This window comes from Kwoniella botswanensis, chromosome 2, assembly GCF_036426115.1.
Source record: "Kwoniella botswanensis chromosome 2, complete sequence".
NCBI classification, from domain to species: Eukaryota; Fungi; Basidiomycota; class Tremellomycetes; order Tremellales; family Cryptococcaceae; genus Kwoniella; species Kwoniella botswanensis.
This window is the reverse complement of record NC_088600.1, coordinates 256,731-278,713: the sequence shown is the minus strand read 5'-3', so window position 1 is coordinate 278,713 and position 21,983 is coordinate 256,731. Positions and strand designations below refer to the sequence as shown.

At 45.2% G+C, this 21,983-nt stretch overlaps 8 protein-coding genes across 8 annotated transcripts; 2 read left to right on the top strand and 6 right to left on the bottom strand.

The window, feature by feature from the left end:
- Window positions 1-688: 688 nt before the first annotated feature.
- L199_006985 (uncharacterized protein) lies at window positions 689-1,561 on the bottom strand (the record flags this gene model as incomplete). The annotated part of the gene is made up of 1 exon (XM_064892682.1): window positions 689-1,561. The coding sequence occupies one exon, from the start codon at window positions 1,559-1,561 to the stop codon at window positions 689-691; it is 873 nt and encodes a 290-aa protein (XP_064748754.1).
- Window positions 1,562-2,826: 1,265 nt separating this feature from the next.
- On the bottom strand, window positions 2,827-4,992 carry L199_006984 (uncharacterized protein; the record flags this gene model as incomplete). Its single annotated transcript, XM_064892681.1, has 7 exons — window positions 2,827-3,133; window positions 3,205-3,509; window positions 3,582-3,947; window positions 4,034-4,210; window positions 4,272-4,463; window positions 4,533-4,628; window positions 4,693-4,992. 7 exons carry the CDS (start codon window positions 4,990-4,992, stop codon window positions 2,827-2,829), a joined length of 1,743 nt encoding a protein of 580 aa, XP_064748753.1.
- Window positions 4,993-6,159: 1,167 nt separating this feature from the next.
- Window positions 6,160-7,104, bottom strand: L199_006983 (uncharacterized protein; the record flags this gene model as incomplete). The annotated part of the gene is made up of 1 exon (XM_064892680.1): window positions 6,160-7,104. One exon carries the CDS (start codon window positions 7,102-7,104, stop codon window positions 6,160-6,162), a length of 945 nt encoding a protein of 314 aa, XP_064748752.1.
- Window positions 7,105-7,794: 690 nt separating this feature from the next.
- Window positions 7,795-13,365, bottom strand: L199_006982 (uncharacterized protein; the record flags this gene model as incomplete). The annotated part of the gene is made up of 17 exons (XM_064892679.1): window positions 7,795-7,937; window positions 8,019-8,115; window positions 8,180-8,413; window positions 8,478-8,653; window positions 8,712-8,810; window positions 8,868-9,087; window positions 9,164-9,296; window positions 9,372-9,646; window positions 9,718-9,885; window positions 9,942-10,088; window positions 10,152-10,494; window positions 10,561-10,805; window positions 10,880-11,452; window positions 11,516-11,850; window positions 11,925-12,947; window positions 13,009-13,219; window positions 13,294-13,365. 17 exons carry the CDS (start codon window positions 13,363-13,365, stop codon window positions 7,795-7,797), a joined length of 4,494 nt encoding a protein of 1,497 aa, XP_064748751.1.
- Window positions 13,366-13,834: 469 nt separating this feature from the next.
- L199_006981 (uncharacterized protein) lies at window positions 13,835-14,331 on the top strand (the record flags this gene model as incomplete). The annotated part of the gene is made up of 2 exons (XM_064892678.1): window positions 13,835-14,071; window positions 14,149-14,331. 2 exons carry the CDS (start codon window positions 13,835-13,837, stop codon window positions 14,329-14,331), a joined length of 420 nt encoding a protein of 139 aa, XP_064748750.1.
- Window positions 14,332-14,628: 297 nt separating this feature from the next.
- Window positions 14,629-15,871, bottom strand: L199_006980 (uncharacterized protein; the record flags this gene model as incomplete). The annotated part of the gene is made up of 6 exons (XM_064892677.1): window positions 14,629-14,664; window positions 14,726-14,851; window positions 15,028-15,428; window positions 15,510-15,552; window positions 15,630-15,710; window positions 15,788-15,871. The coding sequence occupies 6 exons, from the start codon at window positions 15,869-15,871 to the stop codon at window positions 14,629-14,631; spliced, it is 771 nt and encodes a 256-aa protein (XP_064748749.1).
- A 750-nt stretch (window positions 15,872-16,621) lies between these two features.
- Window positions 16,622-17,344, top strand: L199_006979 (uncharacterized protein; the record flags this gene model as incomplete). The annotated part of the gene is made up of 1 exon (XM_064892676.1): window positions 16,622-17,344. One exon carries the CDS (start codon window positions 16,622-16,624, stop codon window positions 17,342-17,344), a length of 723 nt encoding a protein of 240 aa, XP_064748748.1.
- Window positions 17,345-17,703: 359 nt separating this feature from the next.
- L199_006978 (uncharacterized protein) lies at window positions 17,704-21,726 on the bottom strand (the record flags this gene model as incomplete). Its single annotated transcript, XM_064892675.1, has 8 exons — window positions 17,704-18,005; window positions 18,088-18,733; window positions 18,798-19,100; window positions 19,164-19,520; window positions 19,590-19,792; window positions 19,862-20,071; window positions 20,142-21,558; window positions 21,625-21,726. 8 exons carry the CDS (start codon window positions 21,724-21,726, stop codon window positions 17,704-17,706), a joined length of 3,540 nt encoding a protein of 1,179 aa, XP_064748747.1.
- Window positions 21,727-21,983: the final 257 nt, after the last annotated feature.

Genomic DNA, 21,983 nt, shown 5'->3' with positions numbered 1-21,983 from the left:
GCCATACTGTGGTGTCATTGGGAGAAAGGAAGTAACACTCATTGTGCTTTGGCAATGCCGTGGGACTGAAGAAAAGCATGCTTCCTGTGTTCAGCTGAATTTGCTCACCCAGGCCTCCTATTGAGATCGTTTGGCATTAAGGGGAAAGCCTGATACCTCAGAATTTCATAATCCCTTAATGTCACAGTGGTTTTAGCCGTTTGTGCCTCCCGTGGAGGCTCTCTTTTGGCTTCCCGAAGGGCTTTCAAAGCGAGACCTTCCCTCGACAAGCAGCTTCGCTAAAATACAACAGAGCTTGCCAAGTCAGGTCCGACCGTCGGACCAGTGTTGTAAATATGACAAGACGCAAGTCTATGAGGAAGGCAGGGGTGAGATGATCTCGTCTCAGCGGTCATTGACTGAGCCTATACTCGATCAAAGGACTGACCTAACTCCTTGGTCAGCTTGGCCGGCCTGGATTTGCGCTAGTGATGCATTGAATCTGAGTCAGAGATAGCTTAACACCAGCCGCACGATATCGCTGAAGTAGGAAGCTGTCAAACTAAGCCTGTCTCCCAAAGTCAGCCGCAAAAGAGCGACAATTTCGGTCTCTATCATTGCATGAAACTGCGCAAGGTAGATACTCTACACAACTGGGGACACTCGATCAAACAGTCAGTGGCTTCACCCCGGTGCCATTCATCGCAAACTAGCAAAGTCCTCTCCATATTAAGTCTGCTGAACATCCTTCATGACTTCGTGCAATTTGGGGACACCCCTGGCGTCGTTGTCTATAAGCTTCTGATTCAACGTGCTCTGTGATTCCGGTATCACCATCTTCTGATGGCATGGTAGTCACGTTGGTGTCAAGGGCGGCTGGTGGAGGCACAAGGGACGGAATATACCATCTGGTAGTGCCATCCTTGTCTTCGGTATAGATCTCGCCTTCACCAACTGTCCACCCTGCCCACTGCTCATGCTCTTGAGCATAGAGCTCTTCGAGGCTCATATATGGTTGATCGTATTTCAAAGTTAAAGTAGGCTTGTAGTTTTCGTATTCCTCCTTCGAAGTGGCGCTGACGTGCAAACACTCCGCATTGTCTTTCAGAAGCTGCATGTTTTTCAGACTTGCCACGACCCTCTTACTGTAGTCGTCTCTGAGACTAGTAAGGGTGTTTTGGTCTGATCTGTTGAGAAATTGGTCGACGTCCTCGCCTGCCTTCGAGGAAAAGACTTTCGAAAGAACTCGAGATTCTTGCCCTCTCTTGGGCTTCTGCCCACATACGAACAGTTCAGGTAGGACCACAGTGTTCACCATACGTGAGCTGGCCCGGTCTGTAGTCCCAGTGTTACCAAACGAGCTTCTCATTGCTCGTTCGAACTCAGCTGGAATGATCTCGTATGGACCCAGGGGCAAGTTGGAATAGACTTGTTTGAGTTTCGTCGGCCTCGTGAGAAATGCTAAAGACACCACTTGAGGTAGTCCCCATGCTGAGGTGTCATTGCCCTCGGCATATACAGTGGTATCGTTGAGCAGGAATTCAGAAGCGGTGTCACCCATTGCAGCCTTTGTGTCCGACATGGTAGTTGGTCGCTAAATTAAGTTGGAATATATTGAAAGGCTATGCTACCGAGAAAAGGTGTGATCCTTGGTTGAGAAGTTTTGACTGTTATGGTTGCAGCATCTGGTTTTATACCTTTTGCAGAACATGGCAAGAATATCTAGAAATATGCTGCTGTGTGACTTTCAAGTCTTTGAACGAAGACCTATACAGCGCTCCTTCGTTCGCTCAACCCTTGAAACACTTTTCCGTGGACAAGAAGCTATATCCTGCCTTCCACAAATGACGACACTGCCATTGCGCCTAGGCTTTACACATTCACAGTGTAACTGTTTGACGGTACATACACATGAAGGTCTTCCGCGAGCTGAAACACTGAGTCAGAAGTCTGGACTCGAAGCCTTTTTCTACTCCCAGCAGATCATATACATCGCGGTGTCACGCGGCAGTTGGTGTTTCGCCGAACCCTGTTAGTGCAGGGCTTCTCGCTTCCGAGGTAATTTAGGAGTGGTCCAAGACGATAGGACGAGGAAGCACCGAGATTCGTCATTCCTGTAATCATGACGATGATCTTCGCGAGAGGCGCAGTCTGGACTCTTGGAAGTGCTCACGGTCTTCTTCAGAAAATGGGAAGCCTGACAAACCGTTTCAACGTCAGGTTTCAAAAAGTTAGATAAGCGATGTCATCATCCACGGTAGCCCGTTGCTTCGAAATATAAAAATTGCCAGGATTGCTGCACAGCAGTATGTTCTCGTAATGACAATACCCGTGAAGATTTCCAAATGTCCTACCTGTCCTTCTCTAGGAATACAGTAGTGGAGTGACCTGAGTGCCACATTGCGAAAATTGCCCAGCTCAGGTGTTGCGCTCGTATCGAATCTCAGCCCCCATCATTTTGTACATTCTGTATACTGTCCATACTTTTACCTGATGCCAGCTGGGTGCTACGCCGGATCCATATAACCGATCGGCCATTTTACTGGTGCTACAAAAAGCAGCAATCTCTGATGTGATAAAGAGGGCATCATCCACCTCCTCACCCGCCAAGGCGTGTAGATCTTGCAAATGCAGTATCCAACGTGCTGGTCGGTTCTATACTCAGAATTCGCAAATGATCTTGATACATGATGATCTGTAAACATTGATTATATCTAAATAGTAAAATTACGAGTAATGAGTGGTCATTATTATTTGTTGGTGATTCTGCACAAACTAAATCAAACTAAACCTTTCCTTGTCATCTATTTTATGTATTCTCCATCGAATCAGCCTGTTTTTGACCGATCATACAATGACAGCAGTCGATTCAGGACCTTTTTCACCTTTGATCTTCGCCGCCTGTTGACTACCCTCAGCGGCTTTACCAGGTCTGAAGAAGAAGACAATGATCAACATGTTGAAGACGGACCAGCCGAATTGGAACCAGAATGATGCCTGAACATTGGCGTAATTGACGAAAGAACCTTCGTTGAGCGTTAACAAGCCCGCTTGAACTGAAAGTCCTAAGACAGCTCCAACTTGAAGAGATACTTGAAGCATCGCTCCTGCCACACCGGACATGGCGGGTGGTACCGAGGTCATCACGGTGATACTGCAATCCCAATATCACATTAGCATGATAGACCAAATGTGGGTGAAGGATGGTTAAAACTGTTGACTCACTTTGTACCTAAGAAACTAGCCATAGCAGCTCCACTTCCAAGGATGAAAGCTGGGAAGTACCATCTCCAATAACCGTTGTTCTCAATGACACCATCGGAGAAGATCATCAATATGTATGATACCGAACCAAGTAACATCCCTACGGCTATTGGCCATTTACCGGAACCCAATTTCTGAAGTAGAGGAGGGATGACCATAGCTACTGCCAATGCGGCTAGACCTTGAGGAAGCATTCGAACAGCAGCTATGATGGGTGTTTCGTGGTTGACAACTAAGAATCTCTCGACGAGTGGTAATTGGTTGACCTATAGACAGCAAAATGAATCGATCAGTATCATGTCAGGTCCTATGGACACAGAAGGGGGAGTTTGACTTACGGCCCACCAAGGGTAGATACCGAGAGCGAAGACAATCAACAGCGTCATATTTGGGATCTTCCAGAAACTTGGAGGGATCAACGCGTAACCTTCGGGCAACCTTGCTTCCCATATGAAGAAGGCGACGAAGATTGGCCAAGAAAGTAGGAATGGTACCAAGAATTTAGCGGTCTTCCAACCGTAGGAGGCACCGAGAGTCAATCCGAGGATGATCAGAATGATAGCGACCAGCATGGTGAAAGCTCCGACAAGATCCAGTCGCTTGAATTTCTCATGTTGTGTACATTCGTCGCATCGATCGCCTCTGGTCTTGGGTACCAGTGTGATGGCGGCAAAGGCAAAGGGGACACAAACAATCGCGATCATCTGAATAAAATGGCAGATAGGTCAGCATGTCCGTAACATTCATTATGCGAGGAGAGAAGAATTAGGTAGATGGGCCCGGAACTCACTCTGAAGAACCATCTCCAAGCTGAATTCTGACCACCAGCAGTGATGAAGCCGAAGAAACCTGCTAAGACCAAACCGGTGACATTGGCAATAGCACCACTCAGGCCGAAGAGGGTAAGGGCGACATGTAATTCAGATGGTTCGAAGATTGCCAATATGAGTCTGAATGCGGACGGGATCTATAAATGAAACCCTATTGATCAGCTGGTGTACAATTGCATAGCTGAAAAGTGAGCTTACAGTTGCAGCTCCGGCAATACCACTGATAGCTCTAAATACAAAGTAGGCATACTTGTTGGTCATGAAGCTGATAATCAGATTGATGAGACCAAGCAACAGGAATCCATAGGCGAATACTGGTTTGGCAGAGTACAAATCGGATACTCGTCCCCAGAATAGTAAGAACGCGGCGAACGTGACTGAGTAAGCGGTCTAGCAGGTGAAAATATGGTGAGCATGAGATACACTGCGGACTTCGGATATTGGAGCAAGATAACTTACAATGATCCAGGATGACGACTCATATAAGATGTCCAGATCGTTGAGTACAGCATCAGTAAATACGAATAAACCGGAATATGAGGCGATATCGAGATACTAAAATACGATGATAGTCAGTATCGCCGTGCAACGAATTACATTTGTAATCAAAGAGACCTACCTGTGCAACTGAGAATACCAATAATAAGAACCATTTCCTCTTCTGACTCAGTTTGATCTCAGCACCGTTGACTGTCGTGGATCTATGCCTCCTCAATTCTTGTTCGGCTTTTTGCTCAGCGGTCAACTCATCCTCCAACTTCTTTTCGAGCTTATCGCCTGCAGCTTTCGAGTTCAGGTTTTCATCCAGATCAACTACAGTCCTGTTGGGTGATGGTGATAGATTCGGGTCCGGTGAGTTGACTGTAGATGTATACGTCTCAACGGTGTCGTTGCGGTCAAAGGTCGTTGAGCTGTTCATGTTGGATGACATATCTGTACAGCAGTCGAAAAGGCGTGTTCTCGGGTCACCGGCTAGTACCAATGAGTTATATTATATAGTATTGATTAAAAAGTCTTTGAGTCGGTTGTACCTTCTTATAGGTGGCCAAGTATCGTACAATGAGGTGATGGGCAGAAGTAGAGTTGCAGACTGATATGGCTATTTGAGGAAAAGATGAACCGTGTCATCTTGCGAAAAGGCATCTTTATATATCCTTTCTTGAGATGTGCCGCTGATAATCAGTTTTCTTTGATGAGCTAAGCTTGTGGCCGCGGTACCGAGGTACTCGCATGGAGATGATGTGAATGGTGTGCTAACATTCGATTGAAATCGATATGGGTCTAATTGCTTACAAAGAACGGGCTTATCTAATCATCCTTGATCGAGTATGGTATGTATGTATGTATGTGGAGTGGGTGGGAGTGGAGGTGGATAAAATTGTTTGATAAGCTTCAGGGTAAAATAGCAGTACGTTACCCGTTAGTGGGATCTCATCAGATCTCTCCTCGTTCTCACCCCAGTCTTCCCATCGGTCCTTCGTCTCGGGTTCGGCCATGCATATACATAGTACACACTCTACAGTCGAATCCCCGACTTATAAATCGAGTGATCGAAGTCTAAAACTACGAATCTTACTAAGCAGCGTACATACGGAATTGTGCTCAAACTCCGTTTGCAATGTGGCTCGGGCATACCAAGTCTAAAAGGTGAGTCACCCCCTCAAGTGAAATGCTAAAATGCTTACCTTATTGTGGGTCGAATGGCATGTCAAGGTACGATTTCATGTAGACACGTATGCCACCCACACTTGACACGAACAGTGTGAGTTCTCGCGAGACTACCTTTGCCAATCACCGTTTTGCACAGCTTTCCGAGTGGGATCCCTAGTGCGACTTCTCATGAAAGAGCGTGGCAAAGTTTTTGGCGCTACAAGATACATGTTCTTACCCCGTATGCCCGGTGAACAGCGAGGTCTTTCGACCAGCAGAGCAGTATGGCCATCTCTCGAATTTCCTGCAGCAGCAACGCGGTCAGGAGATCAGCTGCATCTTTGCATGGACGAACTACTAACAACGGTGATCCGGAACACATGCCAATCCCGAGACCGTACAGTAGAATAGGTGTCATTAATCCAGGACGACACGACTACACGAACCGCAGATACGTTAAATCCTCCGAATCGCAAGTCTTGTCCCCCCATTCTTCCTGCAGCTGTTGCTTATATTTCGTATGATCCAATGGGGGCTTAGCATCTTGCAATTGCTCGAGCAGTCCATCAGGGACATGTTCCTTGAAATCTTCCATTGAGTCCACCAATTCATATGTGAAGTTCTTGCTCTTGCTCTTACCCTTGCCCTTGGTCTCGGTAGCGTTGTCGGCTTCTTCATAAGTGAATCTGTCGTATAAATCTTTGGTGAAGTTGGCGATTGATTGCATGATACTCGTTTCCAAAGCGTCGTTGTAATTATATATGAAATCTCTAATCTTCAAAGTGCTTACCTGATCCGCTCCGGAGGTTCCATGCCTCTCTGTCCAAATTTGATCAGTCCTTTCCTGTATCATCTTCGCGAGTATTTCCGAGCCTTGTGTCTCTCTAAGATAATATCTGTGGAATTCGATCAGTTCCTCGTCAATAGGGGGATGCTGTATAGACGGAGTTGATAAGATGCTAGTAACCGGCGAAAATAATGTGGTTGTAGTCAAACGACCAAGATCTAATTTCTCAGTATGCGCACCAGTGTGTACATGTGGAAAAATGATATATCTTCCTTTTCCCTGGTCTTCCCTGGGAAAGACTCTGGAAGGGTCATCGGGCGGTGAGGAACCACTTCGACATGGCACATCGGTTTTGTCACTTGGGACAGAATTGCAATCCTTGTTTTCACAGCCTTCGACATCAGATGACCCTCGTTGGGTCTCAGCGTGAGAATCGTCGGCTTGTTGTGAAGTGCTTGATGGTGGTGGAGTGGCACCTCTAAGCCGAAGCACAAGTCTGCCTCGTCCCGGCTGTGCGTCTCCTTCATAGGTGAGATTGACATCGGTCAGACGATCACTGATTTCGGAGACAGCCATGGATGAGGTCGTAGACATGGTATATGTGTGTAAGTCTACAAGTCTTAACGCAGGGATTCAGGTGGTACACTTCGAATTTACTCGACGAGAGTGGCAATAAGTTGTAAAAACTGTATTGTATTGACTTGTGCATGGCCCTCAAGTCATTTGGAGACCACTTCTTATATCTTTTCGAAAGTTGTCGAGGTAACTTTTCACTGTCTTGCTGGGTCTTCTGCCCTCCTGTGATCCTTTCACCTGCCTTCTTTAGCGACGAAGTCAGTCCTGGGAAGCCTGATGCAAGCCACTGAAACTGTTGAGTGTCATTCGAAGACACCATGCTCCCTTTTCTGAGGGGCTCAAACCTTTCTTAAGGACGAAGTTGACAAGGCTAACACTGCTATATGTTCCTCACGGACAACAAGCGATCATGTACGTGTTTTTTGCCATGCTAAAAGGGCAGATCATACACTGGGTGTATCTCTGATTGAAGATCTTCATGCATTCCTCGCAGGACGCATTTCAGCTATCGAACTATGGAAAAGCAGCAAAAGCTGCTCGCAGATCATGATCGTGTTTTAGGGCATGCATTTACTGTACAAACAATCGCAAATACCGACCAACGAACAGCATGAGTATCTATATAAGCAATTGAGCAATAAAATCCAAAGTATATAACTCAATATATAACCCAATGAAGAAAACGTCTCCAAAGGTTGATCATGGCGATCATATTTTGATTCTTTCCATGAATCCGAACAAACTCTTCATATCCACAAACCTCCTTCCATTCTTATCCAGATATTTATCAGTCACATTCACCAGTTGAGCGAATAATGCAGTGTTGGGTAAGACCAATGCTCGGATTTCCTCTACGGTGTCCAAAAATAGTAAAAAATCAGTAATCAACCCTTCACTCTTATTTATCTTATTTATGTTACATGGCAACTCACCAAATCTAGCTGATCCTCTCGCATTGGAAATAGCTTTCTCACCATCAAATAGACTTCGATAATATAACAACTGGTTATACAATTTACTATCGTTATACTGTACCCAAACCACATTATCAGCTTTAACCCACTATTACTCATCGAAGTTCGTGAAGACTGACCTCTAACCTGACGGTACCCTTACATCCCTCTTTGACCAGACCCAAACATCTCTTTCCATATACACTCATCATCCTCGTCCTTGCTCCGCATCCTTCACCATCACATACGGTCCATCCGAGATAGTATCGAGATATATGAGAACGTATCTGGTTTTCCATTTGGACGGAAACAGAAGCGGGATGTAGGATAGCATGACAGGCCGAGCAGGATATTCCAACGTGTTGTATACTGGTCTAAACACAAAGTTGAATTTTAGCATGTCGATAAACAATAAGCGAGTAGAGAGGTTGTACTCACAGATTCATCCATCAACCCTTGGAACGCAAAAGTACTCTCACAAGCGACACATCTCAACTGAAGAGGTTCAGCATCCTTGAATCGCTCTTTATCCGATATCTGAGACTCGAAAGTGAAGAATTGCTTTTCATCCGTCACTCCAGGTCCTGAAGAAGCATATCGAGATGGGTCCAGTCCTATTGTGTACGCCATATTAGTATACATTGTTGCCCTCCTGTGGTTTTCAATACTCACCTAAACATTCTGCCAATCTCGATCGTTCGGTACCTTCGATAGTCTCGCATAATCTCAAAACGGGCTGTAGGATTTGCGTATCGAGGTAGAAGTCGTAATCTATCCATCATTCTCATCAGCTAAACGGATCGGATAAATACCAGACAGCTGACTTACCTATCTTTAATTCTGATCCTTGTCTCCTCAGATCATCAGGATGGAAAGCTCTTTCCGCCTGAGCTGTCTTTCCTCCTTTCCCACTCTCATCTAAACACATTATGTACGGTATGACATCGTGGGCTCGGACGGATGCTCCCTTTGATTTCATTCGGAGCGCGACTTGAACATGGGGTTGGGACTTCTTGTCTGGGTAATCTTCAGGGTTTTTACCGAGACGCTGTAGTAGAGAGAAGGTCAATCGACGATACCATTCATGACAGCCGTTCAGATGTGAGTGTCATAACTCCACTCACCTTGAAGATGATAAAGTCTTCCAAGGGTATCACTCCACTCTTCACAGCCTCACCAAGATTCGTAAGTAATTCATGTATCTTCTCAACTACGATTTCCGTCGACTCTCCACTCAATATTTCTTTGAGGACAGCACTAAAAATCAATGACAAAACAAGTCAACACCATAGCTCGTTAAACAAAAAAGAATTGTTGGTCCATTCGACATACCTAGAAGCATCTTTCGAAACTTTACTGAACTCTCTTCGTTTCATGTCCAGACCTTTCACTTCCGTCTTCCTCTCACCGTTATCTTCAATCTTGACCGCAGCGTATTTCTTTTTGTTTAACAATAAGATCCTCTCGAATATCGCATCCAGATCAATCTCAAGTAACTTGTATCGTTCATTGACCAATTTTTTGAAATCATTCGCAATCTTATGTGCTTCTTGTAAAGAAGTTACATTGGAATTCACGAAGACCGAATCGGTATCTCCGTATACAACCTACCACAGTTTTTCATAATCAGTCAGCTTACATCCTCATGTGTGGAGAGGAGAGAAGAGGAAAAGCTTACATCAAGTTGTAAGGATTCTGCTAACTCCCTCGTATGTGTCAGAATCTCTCGACCTTTGAAGGTAGTCAATGCAGCCAAGGGTCTAGAAGAGAATCGAGATCCGGCAAAACCAAGACAACCATACATCGAGTTGGCCGTAAGCTTCAAAGCTTGTTGTCGGATATCGTACTGCAAATGAAACATGAATGTCAGCTGGTGCTGTGGGCAATTGGTGATCAGCTTACCTGCAATAGTTGAGCTGGAGTAGCTGATTTATCCTTCATCAGACCTTTAACCTGTCTACGTCGGTTGACCAGTGTAGCAATAATTCTAGGCAAAACACCTTGAGCGACATCCGAAGCTGGTACATCAGGTATCTTCTCTTCTTCGGCCTGTATTGTGCATCGAATATATCAGCTCGGTCCATCCTACTATTGGGTTGGGGATAAACTCACCTGATCATCCTCCACATCTCTTTCGACTGTGGTAAAGTCGATATTATACTCCTGTATGATACTAGGGTACAAGGAGTTGAAATCCATGACCATGATATACGTATCCCAAAGTCCTCTTTTCGGTTCGAATACAAGACCACCAGAGTACTTTGCTTTCCCTCTGATAGGTTTATTCACTATATCTTCTGTTGTCGGATCGTCGTCATCCCCTACAGCAGTTTGTTTATGTTTCTTGTTGCTCTGGAAAGGGGATTTATCGGGACAGATGTATTTCAGTCGATGGAATTCATGTAACAAGATAAATTCGTTTCGGACGGCTCTACCTCCATTGAGGGTCAAATTCCTATAACCGATCGAACAGTCAGCTATACCCTTCACAGCTCTGCCTACCGTGAACATACCGACTCACCAAGAATTACCAGCCAGATTAGTCAATTGCTTAGTCAACGGCAAAAGTTGTACTCTAGCCGCGATGGCCATTTGGAAGAACGCATCTACTTCGCACAGTCTGATGAACTTTATCAATTTATCAGGTGATGATAATGTATGATCGAAATAACTATGTGTGTCTTCCGGGTCTACATCTTCTCTTTGGATCTTGAGGTGAGTTGTACACATCTCAGTCAGAGACCATGTGGTTGATGAGATCATTCCCTATATTCACCATCAACCATCATGAAAGATCAGTTTCTTTCTGCAACAATCGGATCAATGAATACACAACTCACCTTGGCTGCATCACTCGACAAATCAGCCACCAACCTACCCGCCAACAACCTATGATTACTTCCACCTTTACTGATATTGAAACCTTTTCTCCTGAACCTTCCTATCCTAGACCAATGATCGGCCTTCAACTCCTTGAGCCTATACAAAAGAGCTTCGAAGCTATTTCCAAGGAAATTATGTCCGACAATAACATCAGGGTCATATCGCTGTATAGTCGCCAAAAGGGAGTTCAAGAGCGCTCGTTCAGCTTTGACAGTTTGAAATGGCGATCTATCCGTTTTACCTCTACCTTCCAAACCAGGTGGGAATTTCTCTATTGGTCGAATGATTGTATTAAGGGATGAACGAAGTTGGTCGGGTGGGGTGGGATCTTCAATGTTACATCCCTCCCATGTCCTGGTGGTGGCACAAAGCAACTCTGTCTTGTTCTCCCGATGATTCACAATGGTACGTAAGGATATCGACATGATAGTCAGAGGAGGTGTATCTTTGGGAGCGGAATTATCGGTTTCGGAGAATGGGTTGACCGTTTTGGGATCCGATACAGTGAATTCAATCTTACACCAGGATGCCTACAATTCGAAGCATAGTTAATCAGCTGACTGTGATTTTCGACTGGATTGCAGATGACTCACCGATTTAGTACTCAACGTAGGATTCTGGATTTTCAACCAACATGGTCCCATAATCTTTCGTTTCAGCACCAATAATTCAAATGGCGTAGTATTGGTACCGAAGACATGACTGAATGTCTGACCGGTCGTACCCATCGGTATCTCAGGTTGATCAAATCCATAAGCGACTTTCATCCATTCACTTTCACCCTTTTCTACCGTTTTATCTTCAAAGGCATATTTACGTTGAACGTATGATGCCGCCCATTCTTCGATACCGGCTTTTCGACGTATACTATCGAATTCTGTAAATACATCTGTGCGTGAGACCTCCTCGTCCGTCTCTTGACCTTGGACTGCAAACCATGGGGAACTATATCAGCTAATGCTCATACAGCTTCTCTTGCAATACAGCTGAACTTTGACTCACCGACTCTTTTAGGTCTTGGTTTAACAAACAGATTTCTCTCTATACCATTGATGCTCACACAAGCACTAACGTATCTCCCAGACTGTCTGTCCAGCACTTTACCCACAAATAGAACTACACCATCTTGTTCGAAATGATCTAACCAAAACATACTCAAACTACCATCTTTTTCCAATACATTTTCGGGTCTAGTGGAACCAACGGAAGCTTTGACTTCTTCCAACTCTGATGTCTTGGAGGGCAACAAGGAATCTTGAATCGATGACCATCCTGGTAGATTCGGTTTCCCATTTCTTTGAACAGAAGATGTAGGTTTGGGTTTGGTGATTGCGATATTCTCTTCGTCCATCGGCTCAGCTTTGACCATAACCGGATCAGGCTTGACAATATTCTTGACGGAGTTGGAATTGTTCACTCTTCTTCGTACGGCTGACGTAGCACCATTCAATTTAGTTGTAGCCGCAGCAGTGAGAGGTCTGACTTTCCTAATCTGCATTTCATCCTCGTCATCCTCATTCTCGTCTCTAGGTTCAGGTTTAACCATAATCTGATCATCATCTATATCCATGATGTAATCTCCATCATCATTGTTTTCTTTGTTGGGTACGACGGTGATATCTGACATTCTAGGTTTTTTACCCATCACACCCCTTTTGGAATCCCAAATTGATGGAGGCTCGTCATCATCATCTTCCTCTATACCGTATCGTTTCCTCCCAGATGAAGAGAAGAAGGATGAATCGGAAGAAGGATGTAGACCCTCTGAGGAAGGGATATCGGGTGATGATTTTCGTTTCCTGTAGGCGACTTCGTTAGACGCAGATGTGACGGAAGATAAGAGCGACGCCATGAAATCGTCTTCTTGCATGGCATTTGGTGCGGGTCGATAGGTGGATGAGGAGGATGCAGCTGGTTTGGCATAGTCAGAGAAAGACGATTTCGCCTTCTGTGGTTTGGATGATTTGAGGAGTGGTTTACCCGCTGAAGCTCTGGCTTTCGCTTTGGCTTTCTTGATCTGACGAGCTACAGACGTATATGGTTGTCAGTTTGCCCGTCTGAACCAGATATGCGATTTCTAGCTTACCTTTTCTAAACTCCTCATCTTCACCTTCGAATGCATCTTCATCCTCACTTTCATCGTACTCGTCTCTCCCTCCATTCCAGTCATCCATACCATTATCCACATATCCGCCTTGATCGTCATCTTCGATGAAGTCATCTGCGTCCAATCGATCACCAACAATGGATCGGTATTGTTCGTCTGTCACTTCGTCGTACAACTCGGATTCGGAGGGCTATATGAAGATATAGAATGAATCACCCCTAAGAGGATATCGTTGGACGAGCAAATTATCGATTCCGCACTCACCTTCCATTGACCCAACCTTCCACCTTTTGCACGCGCCTCTCGGAGGGCTGCTAGACCTTTGGCTGGTGCCATGGGGACACAAGATACTGGAAGTGAGTCGATAGGGGCAATTGGACAGCAGATGAGAATCAGAGACAGTGGTTCGAGTGTGTCGGTATCAATCTGCTTGGCTGGTATGATATGACCTGAGGAATGTAAATGAAATGAGTAGCTGATGGATGACAGTTGAATATCGTGAACATTGATTTGCTACGCGTCCAGTTGCAAGGGAAGTCCACGAAAAAGGCTGGATCGTGAAGACGCGTTCCCTTTGCACGTGGCAAGACCAGTATCACGTGATATAAGCTGCAGGGAGTGGAGGTGGGTGTTATGCCATGACGATTCTAGCGTCCTCGAGAGTGCAAGTGATGGCGAGGAAGAGCATCAGAGTAAGATATATACTGACTGTGTTATTCACAATCACACTACCCAGAGCATCGAAGGTAGCCAAACATCATAGCCATTCCATATCTCTCCATCTCTCTGTGAGACCATCAACATCATGTCTAACCCACTAGACGCACCCGAATCAGCCTCACCCCAATCATCTACTCCAGTCCCAGAGACTACCGATACAACCTCGCCTAACAAGCACCAGCAGCCTCTTGCCATCGAAGATGCTCCTCACGAGGAAGTTGCAGCTCAAAAGGACGAAGAGGAAATACAATCCTTAGATTTGGGAGAAGGAAATGTAATCAAGTTGGATAAATTAGGTCCCATGATCATTAATTCAGATGGGGTGAGTACATTCTACATCTAACACACAAATGATAAATCAGGAGGATCGATGTACTGACATAATGAAATGATGTGTAGACATTATCACGTATACAGAATTGGCAAGAGCTCCATCCTATAGAACAGGAACGCACAGTCAGGTTGTTGGTAAAAAAGAGGAATCTGGTCAGATTGCAGAAACTCGATGCTGAGAATAAAGCTGAAGGAGCAGAGGAGGAGGAAGATAAGTTGACTGCGTTGAAAGAAGGAGGGAAGGAATGATAGTTGGCCATACCCTGGTATTGATACCATAGACGAGATTCAAGGTTTACTACGGCTCATGTATAATTATGTATATACCATGTCAATTTATCAGAATACTATCTAGATAATGTATGTCTCGATACAACAAGCACTGCTACGACTGATTAACAACCCCTGAACAGTATATACCACTGCTGAGCTCTACATCAGGAGAATTGCATACTTTCTGGACTTCGACGTCCAGCATTCTTCGGTCATACAACAAGCAACATACTCTCTTCTGTTCATCTCATGCCATGTAGATCCCTCATCATATCAACGCTTCCCTAAGATACCTCCAGGACCATGTTCCTATATACCAGCATCACTATCAGCTGAAGGATACATGATGACGTCGCAGAATAGCACTCACCTTCGCATAACAATTCTTACAATACGGTAATCCATCTTTATCCGATACCTTTGAAGGATCCAACGTGGATTTACATGAAGTACAGCGTAAACATGCTTTATGCCATTTTGAGCCTATCGAGTAGACCTGATCGTAGTGCAAATAATGTCAGAGAGGTTCATCAGGACACACGCCGGTTGAGCCGACAGCGCCATGAAATACTCTTGCAGGGAAAGGAAGTAGACGTAAAGGAAAATGGCCGTATCCCATCCCCCATTTGTCCTCAGACAATCTCAAGAAAGAGAACCGACTCAGCCACTCACCTGCTCAGCAGCATAAACCCTCTTCCCACACCCTTTACACGCATCATCCCCCTCAACCCTCGTCCCCACCTTTGATCTCGGACTATCACCCCTCCTCAACAAACCCCTATCATCCAGGGCTTTCGAGCCACCAGCAAACGGGACGGATATCGGTCTAGCATCTCGGAAGTTCGGTCGGGTAATCGGAACATTGGGATCAGTGGGTGTAGCAGGTTCGGCAGGTGGCGGGGTAAGGTTCCTAGGTGGTGTGTAGAAATCTTTAGGTGTAGGGAGATTGGTCCGTGGTGATTGGGCGGAAGAGGGGAGTCTGTATGTTGGCGTAGATGGTGTGAGGGGAATTTGAGGACGGGCGGGGGAGGATGTAGGTGTTATATTAGGTAGGACATTGGCGTGACGTAGGTCTAAACGGTTCATAATGGACCGTCAGTTCTAATTCTGCAATGGCCGGACGCGATCGGTTGTAGTGTGAGGACTCAACTCACCTCGAGTACCGAATAGCTGGGTATGACATCTCGAGCAATACGGCTAATCTCAACATTTTGTTTTTTAGCTAACAGGAGAGAGAACTAAGAAGCGAGTAGCTGAGGAGAAGAGATACCCACCTGAGTATCGTGTTCGACCAAATTACCAGGATCCAACCTCTTCCCACACTGAGCGCATTTCAAACATATCTTATGGTATATCTGATTTTTTCAACAGCGTCTTGACTGATCAGTAATCTCTCTCTCAGGTGTGCGATTCTCCTTCGATTCTCACCCACCTTCCTATGTGGTCCCAGTACCTGCTCGGCATGATACACCGAAGTCCCACACGTCTCACACTTTGGTGCTCCTCCGAGGATCATCTTTCAAGTGAGCTATTGGCAAGATAGCTAGTGTCGGCTGATGAAAAGATGTCGGGCAGGATTGATCGAAAGAATCTATCCCAAGGTCTGTTCGCAGATAGGATCTTACGGTAGTGCTCTGGGATGTACTGAACCCAATTGATTGTAACCATGGATAGGATGGAAAATATGAGGTTGATATGATGTGAGTGACGCAATGTTTACACTCACCACATCCCTGGATCAACATGAAACGAACGCGCGACACGCAGCGCAGGGTATGATTATGAGGCAGTGTCTATATAGGGTGGCAAATTCAAGCCATCCTTGGCTTGACCCACCGAAACTCTTACTGTCCATATCGCCTTGCATACGATCTATATCTATGATGGATGTTGTCAAGGTGAATCTGCAAGTTGTAGATCAAGGAAGGACACCTCCCTGGCTCGATTCGATAAATATGTGACGCCGTGAATAGGGAACAAAGGATGGCACATCCTGTACAGGTGACGACCTCAGCCTGTTCTGTGCTATAGGATAACTATAAATTACTGACCTCACGACGACTAAGGTGGTGCTGTATATAGGAGGTAATGGAGAAGAAAGGATGGCCACACTGGAAGTTTGAGTGATATCATCTTTGTCGCCTGTCCTATTCAACAACCACAAGACTGCACAATGAATACGTCCCCTTGTCAAATAGACAAAACTCCCTATTCTCACTCTTCGCTCTATCACCCTTTCCATATCACTTTGTACCTGACCAAAGTCATGACTCTTCATCCCAAAATCCAATCCAAAACCTCTCTCAGCACCATCAACCCTCCAACTCTAGAGCTCACCACAGATTCTGTGATCCTCTACTGTCCAAAATCCCGAAGGGGTAAAAACCACTCTGGCACCATTTATCTCTCCCGATCAGACAAGCATCAATATCACCTATCATGTATCGCCAACGATATCTCCAAAGCCATGTCCTCGGCATATAATAGGCTGAAGATGGAAAGATCATGGTTTAGTGGGATCAAATCGCAGGATATCGATGAGGGATGTCAAAAAGACCTGGAGACCATTTTCCAAAATTCATTACATCAAGATTCGTATGGTCGATTCAATGAAAGAGGTATCAGTATATTCAAAATACCTAATGAACATTATGATTCATTGATAAGATTGAAAGAAGCTTTAAATCACGAAGATAGGAAAGGCATCGTGGTGATCCCCACTGAGACCAGCTCGGTATATCATCAAGGTAGCATGGCAAAGTATGGAATAGCTAGTTACAACACGATTACTCGTGAGAAAGACAGGATCTCGATGTTGAGAAGATTAAGTGAATATTCGAAATTCCTAGCAGAATCTACTAACCTCGACGATACGACTAGAAGCAAAGAGCGATCTAAGGGATTTGAGGATTGTGGGTATGTGTATCTCGATGATAGCGAGATTAAGATGTTTAGTGGTATCATGGAGGAGTTGCCTTCTTATGAATAGCTATTAAATTGAGTGTAACAGCAACCGCTAAAGATATACTAGCAAAGTCCGCACAAGAAAGGCGGTTGCAGAAAAGGAACTTAAGCGTACTACTGTAGCAGGCCTGAAGTGTAGCTGACACCGACGAGACAGCCACATGCTGTAATCTTCCGACATATGCAGATGTAACAACAAATAGTACCTAAAAGAACATTTTCAATATTTTTCATTTCTCATAATTCATCATATACAACAAATTTGAAAAATAAAAGACTGTTTTGGAATTCTCCCATACCACTTTACTCCATCAGGTTCTCAAATCGATACTTCATACTTCATACTTCTTATCGTATGACCTCACTTAGATCTGTTCACACTTTCTACATCGTTCCCCCTGATCCACCTCCAGCTCCACCACCAAACTTCTCACTGATCTTCAACGCTTCAGCAGCCTTCTTTAATTCCTTTTGTCGTTCTTCATAAGCGTCATAAGCATATACAATCTTCTTTTTCTGTTGGTATTTAATCGATTCTTCTAACGTTATATAATCTTCTTCAGAAGAATTATCTATTTCATTATCATTACTAGTACCATTAGGGTTTGGATTTTGTCCCTGATCTCTATTCTGTGTTCGAGGATCGGTCGGATTAGGTATGAACATGTCATTAGGGTCGAAATTATCTATCAATTCATCAAATGACATATCAGTTTAAATCTTATATTACATCGTTTCCATGTTCATTCCATAAGAATAACCACTCACTGTCTTCATCAACCACTGCTCGTCTTTTACCCAAAGCTTTTCTACTGGGTCTGACAGGCTTGGGAGGTAGATCATCCCCATCAATTTCCTTGTCATCAACTCCGTGATTGACTCCAGCGTGACTCTGATTTGATGAATCTCCCGTACCACTTCTGGATGGTGTATCGCCTGATCCATTTCGAGATGGCGTTGTACCAGTACCATTAGCCAGGTTCTGTAACGATTGATGAGAAGCATTGTTCCCCTTGGCGAAAGGATTAGGCAAAGGTCTTGGTCCACCCATTCTCAATCTGCCCATACCTAAAGGCGAATTCGTACGACTGGTAGGTACAGGCGATGAAGATAATTTTGGAGGATGAGGTAAAGGGTGAGGTTGTTGGTCAGGCGAAGGGGTACGTGATGATCTACCGTTCTCGTTATTCGCATTCCTGAATGGATTGTTGGATCCTGCGATAGGTGGTGCACCTGCTCCCTGTGATGGTGGCGGTGGCTGTAATGGCAGATCGTAATTCCTAGGCGAGGAAGTTACTTTAGGTGTACTATTCGAAGGAAGACGAACGTGCGGTACGGGCGATGGTGATCGAGATGATGATGCCTGAGGTTGATTAGAGGGTGGGAATAATCCAGATTGTTCATACATCGGTTGCTATATCAAGAGTATCAGCCAAATGACATTTGAGGCAACATCAAACATCAACTCAGCAACTTACATTACGATCCATCCTGGTCTCTTTCTTGCTTCTTTCCCTGACTTCTCGCATTTCTTTCTCTTCCCCAGCCAATTTCGTGAGATCATCATGCTGTTTCAATGCCTCACCAAGGGCACTATGCGCCTCGAGAAGTGATCCCAAAGCTTGTTCTTCAGGTGTGTCTTGTTTGGTATTGTCGACGTTCGGATTACCATCCAGAGTAAGGGAAGCATGTCGTTCACGTGATCGAGCGGCTTCAGCTTGAGCCCAATCCATTTGGTTTGTCAAAGACTCATGAGCGAGGAAGACCTTTCGGTAGAATTCCTGAGACAGAATGATCAGCTACAGCACACTGAGTCGTATCATGTTGAAGAATACTGCGCTCACCTCAATAACCGGTTTATGCTCCAACTCTTCCGGTTTAGTAAATACTAAAGCTTCACTCAAAACTCGCGCGCTTTCCTTGGCAGCAGTACATTCATCTATTAACCTCCTTAGATCTTCACCGTGACTTGGCAGATCAGCATACCGTGGCCCACCATAGTGACCCGGCGAGGCACCACGTTGAGGGAGCGCAGGAGGATAACCTTGGTTCGTCTGTTGTAAAGGAAGCTGCGAGAGAGACGGAGATGATGGTCGACGCGAGCCAGGGAAGGATTGAGGGTTACTGTAAGTTTGATTGTGTCGTTGAGCGTAAAAAGGCTCCGGAGAGAAGATGGGATGATCCACTGGAAGTGGGTTCCCCTGTGTGTCAAGAATTTGTGAACGATGAGCGGAATGCGTGAGCTTCAGGGTTGGGGATAGTGCACTTACGATTTCTGACTCTTGAGGTAATTTCACTTTCTTCCATAATTCACCTAAGCCCTCACAGCCTTTCTCTTGACCATAAGAGAACGTCAGATCTGACAGTATATCCGTGAGAAGTTTATAGGTAGGTTGAGATACGAGTGGTTTGGTAGCAGGTGCAAGTAAGATGGGTTCGAGGGCAGACAAGAATTTCTTGCTTGAAGCGTGCTCTACGAGAGGAGATCAATATACAGCCGTTTAGCTCAAACGAAAACAAGTAGGATATTGACATAACTCACGTCTAAAGCCTTTGCCTGAGACGTTCCTCATAAGATATAACCAGACTTTGGCCGCATTCCGCCTTTCTGCTTCGTTACCATGTTTGAATTCTTTTCGGATTGCTCGAGCAGCATCTTTGGTGATGCCTTCCACCCCTTCAGACTTGTGTATTCGATCACATACATCATAGATATTTGCTGGAGGGGGATCAGGCATAGAGCATAGCCAACCTGATTCGAGCAGAGGGGGATATTAGTCTTGTTGTGTCACATGAGATGCTCATGATTTGATCATACTCACGTATAGCTGAACCAGCATCATTAGGCTGTGGTATCTGATCCTTTTCCTTCTTCTTATCGCCTCCACCACCAAAATCCAAACCCAGTATCCTTCCTCTACTCGGTTGTTCCTCTTGTTCATGTCCATGTGAAGTTGAATGACCATGAGTGGAAGAAGGTTGACTTTCACTTTCGGTCTGATTCCTCCATCCATCGAAACTCTTCCTGGACTCCTCCATCAATGGTTTACCTTCTAGTACCTGATTATTATCTTTCTTATCTTTACCTTTACCCCAACCCATTCCTAAGAAACCACGTTTTCTCTCTTTCTGATTCGGTCCGTCCATCTGACTTCCCCTTCTCGATAGATTCACTGCATTTGGCATTGGTGTATCTTCTGTCCGCGGCACAAAATTATTCAACGAGTGGTCATTAGACGAGGGAGGTGCCGATGGCGGAGGAAAAGGTTGAGTATTTGATGCTGTATAAGGATGTGGGGAAGGGAACGAAGTGAGCTCAGGTGAAGGATAAGAATTTGCCAAAGGTGATCTAACACCTTGATTGTGTGGTTGAGGTTTCTGTAATTTGGATGACGGTTGATTAGAGGATGTGATAGGTTGATTCAAGATAGCGTTATTGTTCCCGTAAGGGTTGTTGTTGTTGTTAGTGGTGTGTTGTGTATATGTGGAGTTGGTGTTAATTGTATCATGATCGGACCGATTTGATAGGGAACCAGTGTTCGAAGCTATCGAATGACCCCTTTCCCTCCCTATAGCGGTATTTGGACTAATGATATCTCCCGCTTCACCGTAATGGGCTGTTGATAAGCTGGCTAAGCTGGATTGAGAATGACGAGCACTCCCTGTCGGAGGTGGGTAAGGCGGACGCATCGAAGGGGGTGTAGCGGGTCGAGCACCGGGCGGAAGATACAAAGCTGTGTGGGTAGATGCACTTGATGGAGATGCGTTGGATGAAGGTGGATTCGAACTTGCAAACGCTGCGTTGGGGATGGTCAAAGGTTCAGTCAAGGAGGAGTGGTAATTTGGATCATAACCTGTAGAAGGTGATGATGAAGGTAGAGACATGTTGGTGTTGGTAGGTGATACCACAGTCCACCCATCTGGTGAAGGAGCATTGGGCGATCCTACATATCCTTTTGAGTGCCTGTGCGGCTGTTGTTGATGCTGTTGACGTTGAGCAGATCTCATAGCTTGTTCTCTCTCTTGAATTTCCAGCAGACTAGGTACACCTGGGTTTGATCCGGCAGACGCTCCCCTGTCCTTTCCCTTCCTTCCACTGGGTACAGGTGCTGGAGGAGGTGGCAGCGACTGATTATTACCATTGTTCACATTGTACGTTTCTCTGCCTGCGTCTATGGGGAATGGAGTCACTTCCGGTTGATGTGAATGTCCGAATGGCCATCTGTGTTCATGATGATGCTGTGAAGATGATTTCAGATCTGAGCTGTGTTCGCTTGACGGGCCAACAAATCACAGCAAACTTACATTCGTAGGTGTGGATGTCCCTGATCCAGGTGCAGAGGATGTCGTGGGAGGCGGTAATGGGTCTACGACGGGCGACTTGCTCGTCCGGAAGAGTCTCTTCATGTCGATGGTTCGTTCATAGGTATCGCACAAGAATACACAAAGGCGAAAGGTTGGTTATAGAGGATGAATTGATTATTGATAATTGATAATTGACACTTGAAACAATTGCCGGTTGTTGACTGTAAGGATCTGGCTGGGGTAGAGCCGGGGTTCAGGTTGAAATCTAATCGACTGTGCGACGGTGGACAGTCTGGGCTGTTTCCCACTCTTGCTGTTCCACGCAGCTGCCGCTTTGAATGAGGGCTGAGCGATAGTAT